The sequence below is a fragment of the Ursus americanus genome, chromosome 17, assembly GCF_024610735.1.
Source record: "Ursus americanus isolate L20-20 chromosome 17, mUrsAme1.1.p, whole genome shotgun sequence".
NCBI lineage: Eukaryota > Metazoa > Chordata > Mammalia > Carnivora > Ursidae > Ursus > Ursus americanus.
In genome coordinates, this window is record NC_142143.1 from 29,390,907 (window position 1) to 29,409,757 (window position 18,851).

General features: G+C 39.0%; 1 protein-coding gene and 1 pseudogene across 5 annotated transcripts in view; one reads left to right on the forward strand and one right to left on the reverse strand.

Annotated features, from left to right (window-relative positions):
• The window catches only part of POC1B (POC1 centriolar protein B), a 97,357-nt gene that overhangs the window by 74,186 nt on the left and 4,320 nt on the right, over window positions 1–18,851 (forward strand). For all 5 annotated transcript variants that reach the window (XM_045780126.2, XM_045780127.2, XM_045780128.2 and 2 more), the window contains one exon: window positions 17,532–17,753. In XM_045780126.2, coding sequence (XP_045636082.1) covers window positions 17,532–17,753 — 222 coding nt within the window. The remainder of the gene's footprint in view (window positions 1–17,531; window positions 17,754–18,851) is intronic.
• Window positions 887–1,769, reverse strand: LOC123780537 (heterogeneous nuclear ribonucleoprotein A1-like; annotated as a pseudogene).

Sequence of the window (18,851 nt, forward strand, 5' to 3'; positions counted from 1 at the left end):
CAAATTATCATGATCGCTAACCACTCTTTTATAGAGTTAGAGAATCTAGTTCATACTCTCTTTGCCTTGTGGCGTCTATGAAAAGTATGTTTGAATTTTATGGTAGTATTTGTTTTTTTTTTTTTCAAGAAGATGTTAAATCGTTTATTAATTACACACGATAATGGATGAGGCACAAGCTTCAGTCCCATCTATAATTTTATCTGATACTGTAATTCAGTTTAGATATATTGCATAGGATGTGCCAGCAATCATATTAATAACCAAATAAAGTTCTTTTAACCATGAACTCCAGGTCACAACACATTAACTGTCAGTTCAGCTACACCAGGGTTTCTGGAGACTGTGGCTTCTGTGCCCAAGCAGGTTGCAAATACATTTCAGACGGAACCTGGTATCACCTTGAAGGAATTCTAACTTCACACTGTTAAGGTAGTTTGCCAAGATGGCGTCAGAGTAGACTACCTTTACACAACACATTGTTTAAAAGACACATTTATTCAATGCCGTGATCAAACTATTACATTTAGCAATTGGCAGCATGGGTGCAAAAAGAAAAACAAAAAACACACAAAAAAACTACATTAAAACCCTTTCTTGGAATGCTTTACATCTTCCACAGAACAGGAACTAAAATAACCTGCTACACAATTAATCACTGGTTTTTTTGCCCATACACATGAGTATTGTCTAAAACATGTCTTCTTTGTAGCAGCTAGGCCCTGCCCCCACTGCGCTCGGCTGAGTTCACAAATCTGCTGTAGCCTGTAGCTTTCCTGTCACCTCTGTGTCTCTCCTCCTGTGAAGCTTTCTTTCTTGGCAATGGTGAAAACCTGCCACTGCTGTAGCTACTGCTGCTCCTGGAAACACCGTAGCCACCTTGGTTTCATGGTTTGGCAAAGTATTGGCCTCCACCGCCGTAGGGGCCAGAGCTTCAGCCTCCAAAATTTTCTCCTTTCATGGGTTCAGATTTTGAAGAGTGATTGTTGTGGATGCCCAAATCACTATAGCTCCTGCCACCTCCAAAACTGCTTCCATCATTACCAAATGCATTAAAGCCATCCCCACTGCCACTATAACCACCACCACCTTGAACTGCCCCCAAAGCCACCTGACCCATAGAAGTTTCCTCCATGACCAAAGTTGTCATGCCCACCAAAACCACCTCCACAACCACCACCAAAGTTTCCAGAACCACTTCGACCCCTTTGGCTGGATAAAGCACTAGCCATCCCTTGCTTAGATAGGGCTCTCCTTACTTCAAAATTGTGGCCATTCATAGTGTTGTATTTCTGAATGACAATCTCGTCTGCAGAGTCATGGTCATGAAAGGTTACAAAAGCAAAGCCTCTCGTTGCCACGCCTCGGTAAGTCATGATGTCAGTCCCTGCTCTTCAAAATAATCTCTTAAATGATGTTCTTCAGTGTCTTCTTTAATGCTACTGGCAAAAATTTTTTTCACAGCCAACTGGGCACCATGTCTTTGAGAATCTTTTCTTGAGACAGCCCTCTTTGGTTCCGTAACTCTTCCATCCACCTTGTGTGGCCTCACATTCATGGCTGCATCCACCTCCCCTGCAGTGACATACGTGACAAACCCAAAGCCTCTGGAGCATTTGGTGTCTGGATTTCTCGTTACCACACAGTATAAGAGCATTCCCCATTGTTCAGAATGGCTCCTCAGACTCTCATTGGTTGTTTCAGAGCTCAAATCTCTGATGAAGAGCTTCCACAGCTTTTGGGGCTCTGGGAGACTCTGACTTAGACATGATGGCGGCAGGAGGGGAGACGTTAATGATACTTACTCGGCAGCATCCATGGGTAGAAAGTGAATTTTATGGCAGTATTTGTAAGTTATTTTTCCTGGACCATTTTTTCCCATGGTGATTGATTAAAAAGAAAAAAAGAGAAAATATTTCTTGATAAATGCAGTTATTATTTGTATTGTTCTTTGTTTCTAGGTTTCTTCCACCAGCAAAATAAGAAAGGGAGAAACACCCACACCTTTCTACAAACAAAAACGTTGGAAAGGAAAATATTGTATCTCTATCAAATGGCACACTGTTATCATAGCATCTTATTTTCAGCTATTTATAATGAAATATCAGTTACTGAAGTTCTTCTCATAAGCTATTCTTCCTGGAGGCTTTATGCCATAATTTTCAACTATGTCTAGTTATATAATCTTCATCAAGGGGTTAAATATTTTAGGTGAGATTCATAGATTTAAATGCTTGATGTTAGATTGGCTTCCTGTATTATTATTAGGAAACCATTTTTTATCCATGTAAACGACAAGACCAAAAATTTTTAATAGATGTTAGATCTTTGTCTACTAAATTTCTCTCTCTTTTTTTTGAGATTTTATTTATTTATTTACTTAACAGAGAGAGAGACAGCGAGAGAGGGAACACAAGCAGGGGTGAGTGTGAGAGGGAGAAGCAGGCTTCCTGCGGAGCAGGGAGCCCGATGCGGGGATGATCCCAGGACCCTGGGGTCATGACCTGAGCTGAAGGCAGATGCTTAATGGCTGAGCCACCCAGGCGCCCCTACTAAATGTCTTTTAAAAATATTATATACATTTTTCAGGCAGCTGCCTGAAAATGGTAACCTTGCTTTTTGTATGTTGTTTAAATTACATCTGAAAATGTCTTAATATTTTATTTTGAATTTGTCAGTGATTTTCATTTTAAATGTATATTCAGTATATACTTAATCATTTACTATCAGCATTTATTTATTATTGCTCATTCATTTATTTGTTGAACTACCACCTGCCCTTATATGGCTTTATCATCTAATTTGAGAAACCAGACATATAAAGAGGAGGATTAAAAAAAAAAACTTGGAGTATACTACATAGAGAAATATCTTTAATTCAACAAATTTTATTAATTACTTTGTGTGCCTTAAACATAGGAATTACTCAGCAAGTTGTCAACTGTGTGAAGGAAGGGAAGCTGTGGCTTCTGCCCTTTTAGAACCTTGCAAATTAGATTTTAGAGGAGTTGGGGGAGGACATAATATGATGATACTGATGATGGTAGGTAGGTGAATATAAACTATACATTAAGCTCATTACATTCTCACAACAACCTTATAATGTAGCTTAATATTATTTTCTTCATTTTATGGATGGAGAGAACTAAGGCCTAGACAGGTCAAGTAATTTGTCCATGGCCACATAGTTAATGTACGAAAGATACAGGGTTAAAGGTCTGTGTGACTTGGTGTCCCATTCATACAGCCACCATATTGTATGAGAGCATCAAAAATTATATGATGTCACAAATAGCAGAAATGCAAGGAAAAATTGATAATTGCCCTAAGAAGCAAAATTGAATTTTTATAGAGATTTAGCTGAGGGGCAAATTTCATCTATTTGGGGAAGATAAGGAAAGACTGTTATTTAGCAAATGCAAATTAAAGTCAACTAATACAATGTACACTGTGTATATTGAATTCTCATAGAAAGCTTTCATTCTCTGTTTTTTTGAATGATTTAATGAGTAGTAAATAGACAGAAGGGTGGTTCTTAAATGCAGCTGTGAATATATATTACTGTTACAATCACAGTTATTATTAATTGTAGTATAATATTCACATTATGCTACATGATGAATAGAACAATAAATAAATACAATATTTGCTCTCCAAAAGATGTTCTGTAAAGCTTGCCAGTTTTCTGAATGTGGCTTTGTTAAATGATTGGATAAATTCTGGTCTTGAAATTGCCTCTTCATAGCACTAAAACAAATACAGTAAGGGAGCTGAAGTCTTACTCAAGTGAGTAAAGCATGATATTCTTTGTGTGTCCAATTTAAAAGAATTATCTCATGATTTTTAACACACAGCTCACTTCTTTTGAATCTGGCACGTGAAGAGTTTTGAGGAACAGAAAATAGGGCCTGTAGGAAAGGCCAGGAAATGGCATTATTTATCTGAGAGAATAAGCAAGCTCAGGAAATAATGTTTCAAAAATACATTCTAAATAATGTCCCTGATTCTATGATAACCTTGTTTCACAAAAATCCTGAGGATAGTTATTTGAGGATATACTTTGACTTGTTGATTTGGTTGGCTGTGTGTGCAGATCTTCCTCAACTTACAACGAGTTTACACCCAATATACTGCATTTGATACACCTAACCCACCAAACGTCGTGGCTTAGCCTTGCCTACCCTAAATGTGCTATGGGCTCGTTAGCCTACAGTCAGGCAAGATCATCTAACACAAAGCCTATTTTGTAATAAACTGTTGACTATCTCATGTGAGTTATTGAATACTGTACCGACAGTGAGAAACAGAATGGTTGAAAGTAGAGTGGTTGTTTACCTTGAGACCGTGTGGCTGACTGGGAGCTGCGGCCCGCTGCCGCTGCCCAGAACCACCAGAGTGTCATACCCCATGCGTAGTGCTAGCTCGGGAAGAGATCAAAATTTAAAATTTGAAGTATGATTTCTACTGAATGTGTATTGCTTTTGCACCATCATAAAGTTGAAAAACTGTAATTTGAAAATCATGGTAAGTTGGGCTCTGTCTGAATAACTATTACAATGCCCACATGGTGGGGACGTGTTTGTTTTTGAAGCACATATACTAAAATTGAAATGATACAGAAAATACAGGGTGTAAGGCATTCATGTAAGGATAACATGAGATTTAGAAAATATTCTATGGTTTTTGGAGTGCCATGTTTATAGATAGGGTGGCTCAATGTCATAAAGGTGTTAGTTTAGTTCTCCTGAATAAATCTACAAAGCGAAAGCAGTTCCAATAAACATCCCAGTAAGATTTTTAATGAACCTAAAAAGTTGATTTTAAAGCTCCTGTGGAAGAGCAAAGGGCCAAAAATAGCCAATTTTTGGAACAGGACAATTTTGAAGAAATATGAACGTTGGAGATTCATTAAGCTCTAAATGTGGTGCTGTTACAGGGAGAGACCGAGTCCACAGTAGGGAGCACATAAACAGACCCACTCAGGTATAGATGGTTGGTACGTGAAAGGCCTGGCTTTGCAGACCCATGGAGATGGATTAGGCACTGAACAGACTGTTCAATAAATGTTGCTGGGACAACCGGCTAATTGGAAAAAATACATATTTTCTTACTTTTAGCCACAAACAAAATCAATACCAGGGGAGTTAAAAGCTTAAATGTGAAAATACTTCAGAACCTCTAAAAGAAAACAGAAGAATATATTTATACACTCCTGGTAGGCAAGGATTGCTTAAACAAAATACGAAATGCACAAATTACAAAGGAAGATTTGATCAATTTGACTACATTTATAACAAAAATTTGTATGAATAAAGAAAATCCCATAAAATAGAAGTGAAGACAAACCACAGAGTAGGAGATGTATTTTACATGTAAACAGCAAAATACTGATATCCAAATATATAAAATTTTAATTAGAAAAAAGAGAGGTAGAACAATTAAAAAGTGGACAAAGGATTTGAACAGGCAATTTACAGAAGAATGATAATATACACATAAAATATGCTCAAGTTAGCAGTAATCATGGAAATGCACAATGAAATATTGATTTTGTAGAAAAAAGGGGAAATTGCCTTCTGCTCGTGTAAGAGGAAGTTTGGACAATGTCTGGACAACATTTTGGACAATATCTGGTAAAACTTTGACTTAACTTTTCCATTCTAGAGCAACTCTGACACCTGTATCCAGGAGACATTTATAAGACTGCTCATGGTAGCATTTAATGCAAGTTAACAGTAGAAAGAATATATGAATTGTAGAACAGTCAATCAGTGGAATACTATTTGGCAGTGAAAGTGAACTAGATTTAGCTGCATCCCCATAGACAAATCTAAAAATGATGATTAACAAAAAGTTCTACAAGGATATACTACATGACCATTTTATTTGCAGTTCTAATACATGCAAAAACAATACTATTGTTTAGGGATATCTACAGATGTGATAAAAGTAAAGGGACGTGCATTGGGATGATAGATACCACATTCAAGATGATGGTAATCTTTAAGAGGGGAGGGAAAGAGGTTAGATCAGAAAAGGATACACTTTATTTCTTGAGGTAGGGGCGAAGGCTGCTTTATTAGTCCTTATACCTTTTAATTGAAAGTTTTAAAAAGCATAGTTGGAACTTGAAGAAAACCAGTTATTAGATAAAAAGAGAGGGATTACTGATTCATTCAAAAACGTTAGTATTGCAGTGAGGTTGCATTTCTTATTCACTCATGTCTTAATTTCTCTTGATTGCTGTTGTGCACACAGAGAAGGGGGCAGCTTTCTGAAAGGTGAACAGATGGCTCTGTTGAGACATGTGGGTGAAACTAAACCAAATATGGCTTTCCACGTCAAACTTCCATTTTTTTCCAAGATGTAATATAAAATATCTTTAAGAAATACATCATTGTATAATATAAGCTATTACCTGCCTCAAAATTTAGATACACGCACGCGTGCACCTTTTTTGAACAGAGTGCAGCGTCATAGTTTGTGTTTGCCTAATCATGTAAGAAGTGAAACATAGAAGGAAATTTTTGTACAGATTTTATTTGTCCTACTTGTATCCTACATGTTCATGGCTTCAAAATTAATAAGCTTCTGTAGAGATGAGAATAAAGATTAAAGACAAAGACAGTCGATTTGCTGCGGCAGCTGCCTTTTCCGAGCGGCCTGAATTAAGCATTCAGATGTAGTTGATAGCTGCGTAGGGGTGTGTTTTTCAAGTCTTCTGACAAAAATGAAATTTCCAATTTGGCTTGAAGAAGAAAAATCAAAGCCTTCTGTAAGACCTTATCCCTAAAGCCTGAAGGCTCTTTCTTTGAGAGAAAGATGTATGATTTCTTCCAAGGGACAAACAGAAGTCTTTTTCAGCTCAGCCAACGTAATGTGAGAGACACAGATTTCACATGACATTCTCCGATTTTATCCAAGAGATACTTTTAAATCAATAAGGCTTGAGCAGGTGGGTATGTTTCTGCAAGGATATACACTACACTGTGCAGATACACAAAATAGAAGACTTGTGGTTTTCTTCTTCAGGATTTTCTTCCTAACGAGGTTAGAAATTGGGAATGAATCTTTTGGTGTGGTCCTCTGACAATCCCACATGGGTGAGTCTATAGCTCCTTTTTCTGTTTTCCTGATTGGTTCATCCACTCTTTGGTTAACACAGGATTTTTTTATCTCAAGGAGAAAGCTAAAGATAGAGCAACACTGAGTCACTTCTGAAAGACAGCTATACTCTCTCTGTCAGGATTCTCAGATGAACTCAGTGACTGTCTGAATCCTTTGTGCTGATGGTAAACTCAGCGTAAAAGCCTCCTACTCTTTGACCACCACTTCCTGCAGTCCTCCAGTTTTGATAATTCATCAACCCCAGAAGGGTCTCCAATCCATTGAGCCTCCTGCCTTTTCACTGCCCACTTCCTGTGTCCCTTTCTTCTACCTTAGATTCTGTAGTCCATTATTACAGCCATGCTCTTGTCCCTTCCTCCCTCTGTTGTACTCACCTGAAAAATTTCAACCTGACTAAATCTATTTCTTTGCCTACTGTACACCAACACCCAAGCAACTGATTTTGACTAGACAGCCGTGCTGACTGATTGCATCTTAAATTTATTTATACAAAGTTCCAGGGCACTCAGCACGGCGTAGCCAACCCATTTGCTGAGTAGTTATCACCTCACTGTCCTATGACATCAATACTCTCTTTCTACTAGATCTTTTCCGTCAGCACACGTTTATAATGTATTTACCATCTTTAAAAAGGAAAACTTCATTTGACCCCTCATCCCTATCCAGCTCCTGTCTCATTGCTCTGCTCTCCTTTAAAGCAGAACTCTCCAAAAGAGTTGCCCATATTTGATCTTCATTTCTTCATTTTCCACTCTTCTGAATCCACCCCCAATTAAATTTTGTCCCCACCATTCCACTCAAGGTCAAGGTCCCAGTGATTCACTGAAATCAGCCTTTCTATAGCACTTGGTCCTGGTGATCACCCCCTCTCCTTGAAACTCTTCTGCTCCTTGGCTTCTGGGCCACTACCCTTCCCACCCCTTGGCCCCTAGCCACCTTTCCTGCTCCTTCCCTTCCTGCCTTTTGAAGTCTTCGCAATTCTTTTCTTGTTTGACTCCCCCCCCCCCCAACTGATCATAGGCCCATGGCTATAATATTTACATGCTGAGCACTCCAACTTCAAGGCAACAGAAGTTCCTGTATTTGGGACTTTTCCAGACCTTGCTCTGTGTATCTCTTCATCTGGCTGTTCATTTGTATCCTTTATAAAAACTGGTATATATACATATATTCAGATAACTCTCCACAACTTCTCCACAGAAGTCTAGAATTATATACGTCCAATGGCATTCATGACTTTTCCCTTTGGAAGTCTAATAGGTATCTCAAACTTAACATGCTTAAAATTTATTTTCTACCTTCCCCATTTAAAAAAAAATACATCATCAATGAAGCTATATCATAATATAGCACGTTACCCAGCTTTTTTTTCAGAACCCTTGTCATTACCTGACATTGCATCACGTATCTGTATATTTATTTTCCTGTTTCACCCACTTGAGTATAACCCCGTGTCCACAGGCTCTCTCTTGTTTATTCATTCCTTATGGTAGGCACCCTAATCGTCCTTTAAAGATGTCCATGTCCCCTTTCCCAGAATATGTGGATGTGTTTTCTTACATGGCAAAAGGGACTTTGCAAATGTGATAAAGTTACGGGTCTTGTGTCAGGGAGATTATCCTGGATTATCAGGGTAGGAGCAATAGAATCACTCGGGTCCCTGTAAGGGAAAGAAGGAAGCATGGGAATTAGAGAAGGAGTATGACAATGGAAGCAGAGATTAAAGTGATGAGGTCATGAGCCAAGGAAGGCAGGGGCCTCTAGAAGCTGGAAAGGGCAAGGAACAGTCTCTCCCTGAGAGTCTCCAGGAGGAACACAGCTCTGCTAGCACCATGCTCTTAGCTCTGTAAAACCTGTCTTGGACTTCTGACCTCCCGAGCTTTAAGTTCATAGGTTTGTGTTGTTTTAAGCAACTAAACTTGTAATTTGTTACAGTAGCAGGAAACTAATACAGTTCTGTATCTCTGCTGTTTCGAATTTGTCTGGCATGTAGGCATTAAGTAAGAAAATGTCTTTTGAATGAGTGTTATGTCTTCCTTATTTTAGATCCCATATAGAAATTATTGAAGTTTCAAATTTGTATTCTAAATGTTATTGAAAATAAAGAATCCATTCTTTATTTGAAAATAATATTTACCTGTATTTTTATCCAGGCAAAAGATATTCTTTGTTATCCTAGTCTATTTCAAGGAGGCATTTCGTGTGTTGTGTGTCCGCGCGCGTGCGTAGTGATGTAAAAATCTCAGAATATCCGGAATGGAAAGGACTTTGAAGGGCATTCATTTGAATTTCCTGACGTGATGTTTGTATATTTTTCATACTATACCCCAACAAGTGACCATCCCATGTCTATTTTAGAATTTTCAATGATGGGAAACTCACTTTAGCTGGAGGGGTCAAAACACTTTTGGATAGATTTTTCTGACTTTTGTCTGTTTTGTTCTCTACTTACAAAGTTAAAGCAAGACTAAAAATATTGGTTATAAGCCAAAACTGACTTATTTTAACCCATGTATTAAAGATCTATCTGAAGCCCAATCACTGATTATCTTTACATGTGAAATGCCTACTTTTGCAGAAAGTCTTTATGCTAGGCCATCAGAAACCATCAAATATTCTGGAGGGGGAATGGTGAATAAAACTCAAGAAGTGATTTGCAGATCTGCAGATTTGCAGTTATATGATAAATGCTTCCATTAGCTCCCTCATAGGAGGCACTTCAGGCAGTAATTTTAGTAGAGAAAGGTATTGGCTTAACTTTGGGTTTTTGCTTGTCTCCAAATACTGTCGAATTACTAATATTTCTGTTTTGTTGATGGCTCAACTGATACAGAAGTCAGTGAATTCGAATCTGTGAATTCAGCTCCGTAACTGGTGAGCCCTATCAGTGTCCTGTGCACGTGCCAGACACCTGAGGAATGGTTAAGTTACGGCTCCTGCCCTCAAGAGACTCTCTCATGAGCTAATTGGGAATATAGACACGTAAACACAAATGTAACAGGAAATGACCGTGCTCTACTGATGGCAAGCGGAGAGGCACCAGTGATTAGCTCTGGCTTGCTCACCCAGACAGGGAGTGGGTGAGAGGGGAGGAGGAAGGGGAAAGAAGGGGAGAGGAAGGAAGGGAATAAGCATAATGCGTGACCTTCTATGTGTAATAGAGCAGCACAGCACAGTATCTCGAATGTTCCATTGTTAATTTTATAAATAGTAGTTGTTTAAATGTGTAGACCTTGATTACATTGTTGGAGGTTATTTCCTGATAAAAATTTGCTTGCAAATGCCATGATTTTCACTTTCTATTAATGTATTTTAAAAATTCATTCTCAGGGCGCGTGGGTGGCTCAGTCAGTTGGGGGTCTGCCTTTGGCTCAGATTGTGATCTTGGGATCCTGGGATTAAGCCCCGAGTCAGGCTCCCTGCTCAGCAGGGAGTCTGCTTCTTCCTCTCCTTCTGCCCCTGCTCATGTGCTTTGTGTCTCTCTCTCTCTTTGTCAAATGAATAGGTAAAATCTTAAAAAAAAAAAAAAATCTAAAAAATTGATTCTCTAAAGTAAGTGGCAAATGAAAAATTTTGCATTACTTTTTCCATGGCATCTAAACAATCTGTTAAGAGTCAGTTGTCCCCAGAATGTCAGATGTTTTGTATCTAGCTCTCAGGACTATCAAAGTTGTTGGCATTAGTCAACTCTGTCTCTCTTATTTTATTTTGCATGTTCAAAGGGAGAGTCGAGCCTTTTGACCTGTAGGCATAGGGTTTCTCGGCCACTCAGGTGTATTCATGCACTTGGTGAGGCTGCATTTCCCATCTTTGAGGTGGCCACCGTGGGCCTATCCGACGAAAACTTAGGGGTGGTGATTGCCCTGCCATCCTTTTGGATGACGTGGTTTCTTGGAGAACTATAAGCTCCACGAAGAAAGGTAGCACATCCCTCTTGCTCTCTGCTGCAGCGTTAATGCCCACCATAGGAGGCCTTTGCTTGCTGAATCAATCAATCAATGAATTATTCTTACCTCACTGTACTTCAAGTGTCAGCAATAAAAGTAGGAGCTAAGGGAACATGGTGTGATTTCTTCCTTTTATGGTGCACCAAAGCACCACTCTTTTTTGCAGTCTCACAGTCATGTGTTGAGCTCCTGTTTCTTTTTCATTCTGCGCTGCCAGTGATGTACCAGGCACCACGGGGGTTCTAGGCCTTTCTCTGGCCACAACAGAATCCTCGAGAGCCGGCCGTGCATCATACTCACATTTAATATCAGTAAATGCTTGCTGTGATGTCAGTGCTCGGTAGGCATTTACCCAGGAAAAGAGTAGTAGCAGCTTGGAGGTAGGAGAGGGCCCAGGTGCACTGGGAGCAACAGAGACAGCAGCCTCATTTGCTGGACTTCCGATAGCCCAGAATCTTAACGTATTTTTTCCCTTCTCAACCTTTTTAAAAAATTTCATGAATGAGCATGTTGAAACTTCCCCAAGCCATGCATCTCTCCCTTTTCCTGTACAAGCAGGATGCAAAGTCAGGGTTGGCTGGTGGGAAACAAGTTACTAATTTCTAGGTTCCAATGCCTCTGAGAAACAGAACGAGAGATATGTCAGTTGGCTAATGTTGTGGAATGTGGGATGGAGACCTCGTCCCTTTCTCCTCTCTCTGCCCATATTCTTGGCTGTGTTTCATTCACCTCCACATGTCATATGATAGTCATTTATTTGTTGCTGGTCCCAAACAAGAAGACCATTATTAAGGCTGTATTGAGATCTTTTACGGCTTAGACTAAGGGTCTTAAATCTTTCCTTTGTCCATTTCCTGTTACCCTTTCTTCACTAACCACCCTGACTGCAAAGCCCCGGAGTTCAAAGATGGTTGCTTAATTAGCTCGAGGCCTTTTCCCATGGATGATCGGAACTGTTGCTATAGCATCTCTAGTGATATTTGCGTCTACATACGGAGGTATGTCGTGACCCGTGTAAAAAAGACTGTCTTGGTGATATGGAGCGCCTGGTTTCTATCTGTGAGAATAGTAATAAAATTGGATATCGGTGGTTAACATATTCAAAAGTATTCAAGTTCCTACTAAGTCCAGGGGATACAGTGGTAAGGGAGTGGCCATAGCACAGTCTAGTGAGGGAGACAGCAATACAAACAAGTATGTGAACACAAACTCTGATCAGTTATGGAGGAAAACCTGTGGAGGAGGCCATCTTGGAGAATGGAGAGTCTGGTTTCAGTAAGGTGTCGGGGACAACTTTCTGAGGTGACAATGAAGCCAACATTTAGAGATCAGAAAGGATTCAGCTGTGCTGGAAGGGCAGAGTAGGCTTTGCAGGCAGAGCAGAAACAATCTTAAAAAAAAAAAAAGTCTGTTGTCTGAGCAGGAATTATTTATTTTGGGATGAGGATGGTTGTACATGGCCATCCACACCTTGCCCCTAGTCAGTGAGGTGGCTGTCTACGATTCGGAATGCGGACTGATTGTGAGGCAGGACATCCGGGCAAATACTGCGTGTACCTCATACTCATCTCTACGTGGCTTTCATTTCTGTCTTTGTCACCAGCCGTGAGCTGGGGACCCAGGTAGAGAAATGCTGTATGTTGCTTTCCTAGTTCCCTGAGCTCAGAGCAGAAAGAGGTGGGTCATAGTTGCATCTGGGCATGGCTCATGAGGAGCGTTAAAAACCCTTTGTTAACTTGTTCTTCCATGATCTGTGATTGCTAGGAATTTCACTTCTGGACATTTTAAGGACAATTTTAGCTTTTCTTCCTCACATGGTGTGAATAATTCAAAGGGTTAGTAATGGGATTGTTTTGGGGTGTGGATTTTAATGAGTGCTTCATCTCCTAAAATAATACCACTCAGGTATTTTAACATTGTCAGGCACATCACAAAGGGGGAAGATTAGGGGGTACAGAGCAAAACTCTTCAGCAACCAGGATGGTTTTTGAAGATAAATATAGCCTGCTAGATAATAAAACAAAAACGTAGGTTCATAAATTTCTGAGGGTGGAAAGTGGAAAAGATAAGTTACCAAATGATTGAAGGGTCCAGAACGTAAGCTTCAGGAGAGCAAGATCTTGGGTCATGCTGCCCACTGCTGGGTTCTCACTGCTTAGAAGGGTGCCTAGCACAGAGCGAGGCCCTGGGAGTATGTGCTGAGTGAACAAACAGAGAGACTGTGAGCAGATGCACTTAGGTAGGTGGGACTGTGAAGGTGTATTTTATACATCCTTTTAAAATAAACTAGAATTGCAAATGGTGATTTTGAGTTTGTTTTTATTATTTTCAACAAATGGCAAATTTGTAAGATTTCGATAGAGGGAAACTTGTAAGTTTTCATCTTCCTAAAAGATGGCTGGGATTCTCATGGAGAAAGTGGCTTTGATCCCAAAGTCACGTACCTGGAATACTTCAGCATCTCTGAGATGTATGATTGCTTATGGTTCATACATCTGTCCCACGTGTGTAGCCTGGGGCAAATTATTCAATCTCTCTGTATCTCTGTTTCCTCGTTTGTAAAATGGGAATATTAGTAGAACCTACCTGATGGGATTATTGTGAGGATTAAATCAATTAATATATGTAAAGTACTTGAAACAGAGCCAAGTACACGGTAAGCTCTGTAGGCTAATGGTCGTCAACAGTCATCATCGTCATCAGAAGTATACTTCCCACATTTGAGGTGACTTCTGTCAGGAACTCTCACGTGATAGCCAAAAATGTAAAACTGATTAACATTTTTAAAAAACCCTCTGTAATGTGTATGTTTGTATTTTTGTTTGTTTTCATAATAGTTTTAATAAGATACAATTCACATACTATAAAATTCACCCTTTTAAAGTATATAATTCAGTGGTTTTTAGTATATTCACGAAGTTGTGTAACCATTACCACTGTCTAATTTTAAAATATTTCACCACTCCAAAAAGAATTTTAAGAACATTTTTTTCTTCCTTCCTCCTTCCTTCCTCCCTCTCTTCTTCCTTCCTTCCTTCCTTCCTTCCTTCCTTCCTTCCTTCCTTCCTTCCTTCCTTCCTTCCTCTTTCTCTTTCTCTTTCTTTCTCTTTCTCTTTCTCTTTCTCTTTCTCTTTCTCTTTCTCTCTTTGATTCGTTTGTTCATTCATTTGTTCTTCCTTGCTTTCCCCCTTCCTTTCTCTTTCATTCTCTCTTTCTTTCTGTCTTCCCTCCTTTTTCTTTCTCCCTTTTCTTTCTCTTTTCTTTCTCTCTTTCCTTCCTTCCTTCCTTCTTTCCTTTCCTTTCCTTTATTCTTTCTTTCTTTCTTTTTTCTTTTCTTTTCTTTCTTGCTTTCTTGCTTTTCTTCTCCTCCCCCTCCTTCCCTCCCTCCCTCTCTTCACACCCAACATGGGGCTTAAATTCATGACCCTGAGATCAAGAGTCGCATGTTCCACCGACTGAGTCAGCCAAGTTCCCCAGAATTTTAGAACATTTTCATCACCCTCATACCATTACCAATCTCTCCCCCTTCTTCTCTCCTCCAAGCTCCTGGCAACCACTAATCTCTGTCTGTTTTCATATATTTATCTGTTATGACCATTCCATGAACATGGACTCATACAATGTGTGGCCTTTATGTATAGCTTCTTTAACTTAGCCTAATGTTTTCAAGGCTTATCCACATGGTAGCATGTATTAGTTCTCCATCCCTTTTGTGGGTAAATAATATTCATTGTATAGATATACCACATTTTGTGAATCCATTCATTATCACAGCATTTGGATGCATATGGAATGTTTCCATTTTCTTGGCTATCATGAATAATACTTCCCTGACATTCATGTATAAGTCTCGTATGGATGTATGTTTTCATTTTTCTTTGATATATACCAAGGAGTGTAATTGCTAGGTCTTTTGGTAATTCTGTGTTTAACATTTTCAGGAACTAACGAAACTTTTCAGAAGTAGCTTCACCATTGTACAATCCCACTAGCAAATATATGAGGGTTCCAATTTCTCTATATCTTCACCAACATTTGTTATATTTTGTCTTTTTTGTTTTAGTCATCCTAGTAGGTATGAAGTGGTATCTCATTGTGGCTTTGATTTGCATTTCCCTGATGGCTAATGATGTTGAGCATGTTATCATGAGCTTATTGGTCATTTGTGTATCTTTGGAGAAACACCCATTCAGATCCTTTGACCATTTTTGAGGTATTTTTCTTTTTATATTTGAATTGTAGGAGTTATATGTTCTTTATATGTTCTTCAACAAATCTCATCAAATCTATGATTTGCAAATGTTTCCTTCCAGTCTATGGGGTTTTTTTTTTTCAGTTTTATGATGATATCTTTTGAAGCACAAAAGTTTTTAATTTTGATCAAGTCCAATGTATTAATTTAGTCAGTCATTTGTACTTTTGATGTTGTATCTAAGAAACCTCTGTCTAATCCAAGGCCAGGAAAATTTATTTGTATGTTTTCTTCTAAGAGTTTAATAGTTTTCATTCTCATGTTTAAGTCTATGATCCATATTGAGGTAATTCTGTATGTGGTGTGAGGTAGGGTCCAAATCCATACTTTTGGATTTAGACATGTAGTTTTTCTAGCACCATTTGTGGAAAACACTATTCTTTCCACATTAAATTGTCTTGGCAACCCTGACAAAAACCAATTGACCATAGGTAAAAGGGCTTACTTCTGGATTCTCAGTTCTGTTCCACTGAGCTATATGTTTGTCTTTATACCCTTTGCCATACTTGTAGTTTTGTACTAAATTTTGTTATTAGGAAGTGTGAATCCTCTAATTTTATTCTTCAGTATTATTTTGTCCATTCTGGGTTCCTTGCATTCCCTTATGAATTTTAAGATCAGTTTGTCAATTTCTGCAAATAAGGCAGCTAGGATTTTGATAGGAATTGTATTGAATCTGTACATATCAATTTGAGGAGTATTGCCATCTTTTTTTTTTTTTAAGATTTTATTTATTTATTTGACAGAGATAGAGACAGCCAGCAAGAGAGGGAACACAAGCAGGGGGAGTGGGAGAGGAAGAAGCAGGCTCATAGCAGAGGAGCCTTATGCGGGGCTCGATCCCAAAACGCTGGGATCACGCCCTGAGCCGAAGGAGACGCTTAACCGCTGTGCCACCCAGGCGCCCCGAGGAGTATTGCCATCTTAACAGTATTATCTATTCTGGTCCATGAACATGGATGTGGATGCCTTTCCATTTATTTAGATCTTCTTTAATTTCTTTTAGGGATGTTTGCAGTTTTCAATGAACAAGCCTTGCACTTTTGTTAAATTTATCCTAAGTATTTCATTCTTCTTAGTGCTATTGTAAATAGAGTTGTTTCTTAAATTTTATTTTTGGATTGCTCATTACCATATGTTTGGAGGGTTTTTTGTGTTTTATTTTATTGTAATAAAATATACACAACATAAGATTTACCATGTTAACCACTTTTAAGTGTACAGTTTCCTGACAATAAGTATTCACAGCATTGTGTATTCATTACCACTATCTATTTTGAGAACTTTTTCACCTTTCCAAACAGAAACTCTGTACCCATCAAACAATAACTCCACCCTCCCCTCTTTCCAGCCCATAGTGACCTCTCCTGTTTTCTGCATACCTCGTATTAGTAGACTCGTGCACTATTTTCCTTTGTATCTGGCTTATTTCACTTAGCATAGTATTTTCAGGGTTCATCATGTTGTAGCATGTATGAGAATTCCAGTCATTTTTGTGGCTAAACAACCCTCTATTGTATGTGCATACCCCATTTCGTTTCTACATTTATCAGTTGGTGGATATCTGTGTTGTTTCCACCTTTGGACTATTATGAATAAAGCCGCTGTGAGCCGTGGCGTGCAAGCATCTGTTCGAGTCTCTGCCCTCACTTGTTTTGGGCATATGCCCGGGAGTGGGATTCTGCATTGTATGGTAATTCTGTGTCTCGCTTTCTGTGGAGCAGCCAAACTTTCCTACGGCAGCTGCACCATTATACTCCCTCCAGCAATGTGCAAGGGTTCCAATTCCTCCACATCCTCACCCACACTTGTTTTCCATTTAAAAAAAAAAAAGATGGTTATCTTGATGTTGTATTTGTTTTTAATTAAGAATTAGAGTGCGTCTAAACAGTCCTTTTAGTAGTAGACACCTCATCTAGCAGACAGGTATGTACAAAGTATATTTCATATAAAAAATCAAGGAAAATTGTGAATTTTATCTCTTCATTGTTAGCTTTATTTTCTCCCTGTAATTGTAATTTTTATAATACTGCAGTTGAAGATAAACAATTAAATGTAAGCCGGGTATTTAGAAGAAGAATATTTATATATATATATATATATACACACACACACACATATATATATATACATATACACATATATATATATCATGTTGAGGTTTGGAAAATATAACTCTTCCTGTCTTTTCTATGATGTCAAAGACAACAGATACCACCACCGTCAGAACCTTAGCAGACAAGAGCGAAGAGATAAGTGGATATTTTTTGAACCCTTCTTTATTATCATCGGAATGTTCACCAACATCCTTGAAAAAGAAAACAGAAGACATGAGTGACCTCCCTTCTGAGAGCCAAAGAAGCATACCGCTCGCTGTGACGGACGCTTTAGAGCATATCATGGAACAACTCAGTGTTTTGACCCAGGTGGGCTGGCGTGCTTTGTACTTAGGGGTAGGTGATACAGAACAGTCCTGGTTACTGGAGGTTGCAGAACTAGCAGAGTGGGGCGGGGGGGGATTTCTAAAGAAGGCGAGCTCAAGGTGGCAATCAGCATAGCCCGGCATGCTCTGCTGAGCTGCTGTAGTAAGATCTTACAGAGGTAAGATCAGAGCCCACGTGTACGTACGCATGTGTGCATTTACACACACACACACACACACACACACACACCTGCCCTTGTGCTCTATCTGCCATCTGGAGGCCAGAAGGAACAGTGGAGATTGGGAAGAATAGCAGTGGTACTCCATGCTCTAAATGTATGATTCTGCCCAGTAATGTTTTACCTGAAGATTTTTGATGTATTGTGTTCAGATTAGGACATTATCAAAGAAATATTAAGGGCCCTAAGAAAAATGATTAACAATTTCTGTTTAGAATGAAATTTTGACAATGTTTATAGTTCTTCACTGTGAAGATATTCTCATTGTCCAAGATATAACTTTCCTCATTCCAAAGCTCATTCCACTGATGCTGTGTTCTTCTGGAGGTGATGGTTTTTGCATATGTGTTTTAGAATATTACCTCGTCCCTTGATCCCTTTTTACCTTTGCAAAGAAGATATACTATGGATCCTTATGTACCGAAAGTCTTCCAACTCTTGGTCAGAAGATATAGGTGTCATTTAAGGAAAGTTGTATGTTGCAATGGACACATCAAAGGTTTCTCCTCCAGCTCTGCTGATTCCATGTTTCCTTTGAAGAAGTCTTATTGTTCCTCTGATCTATGGAATGAGGTTGCCAATATTTGTCAGAGCAGACCTTGCTACAAGCTATGCAGAAAGAGAGGCTGTCATGTGAGCTAGAGAAATGTCAATTACTTTTCCAGAATACATATTTCAAGTTGAAATGGATCTTGCATAGAAATCATCTCATTCTGTTCTCCACACTGGCCGTGCATTATAGTCACCTGGGCAGTTATAAAGCATACAGACACAAAGGGCCAGTTCTCATCTCCAGACAATCCATTGCCATTGGTCTGGGGTAAGGCCCTGACATTTGTCTTTTTAAGTACCCCATACGATTC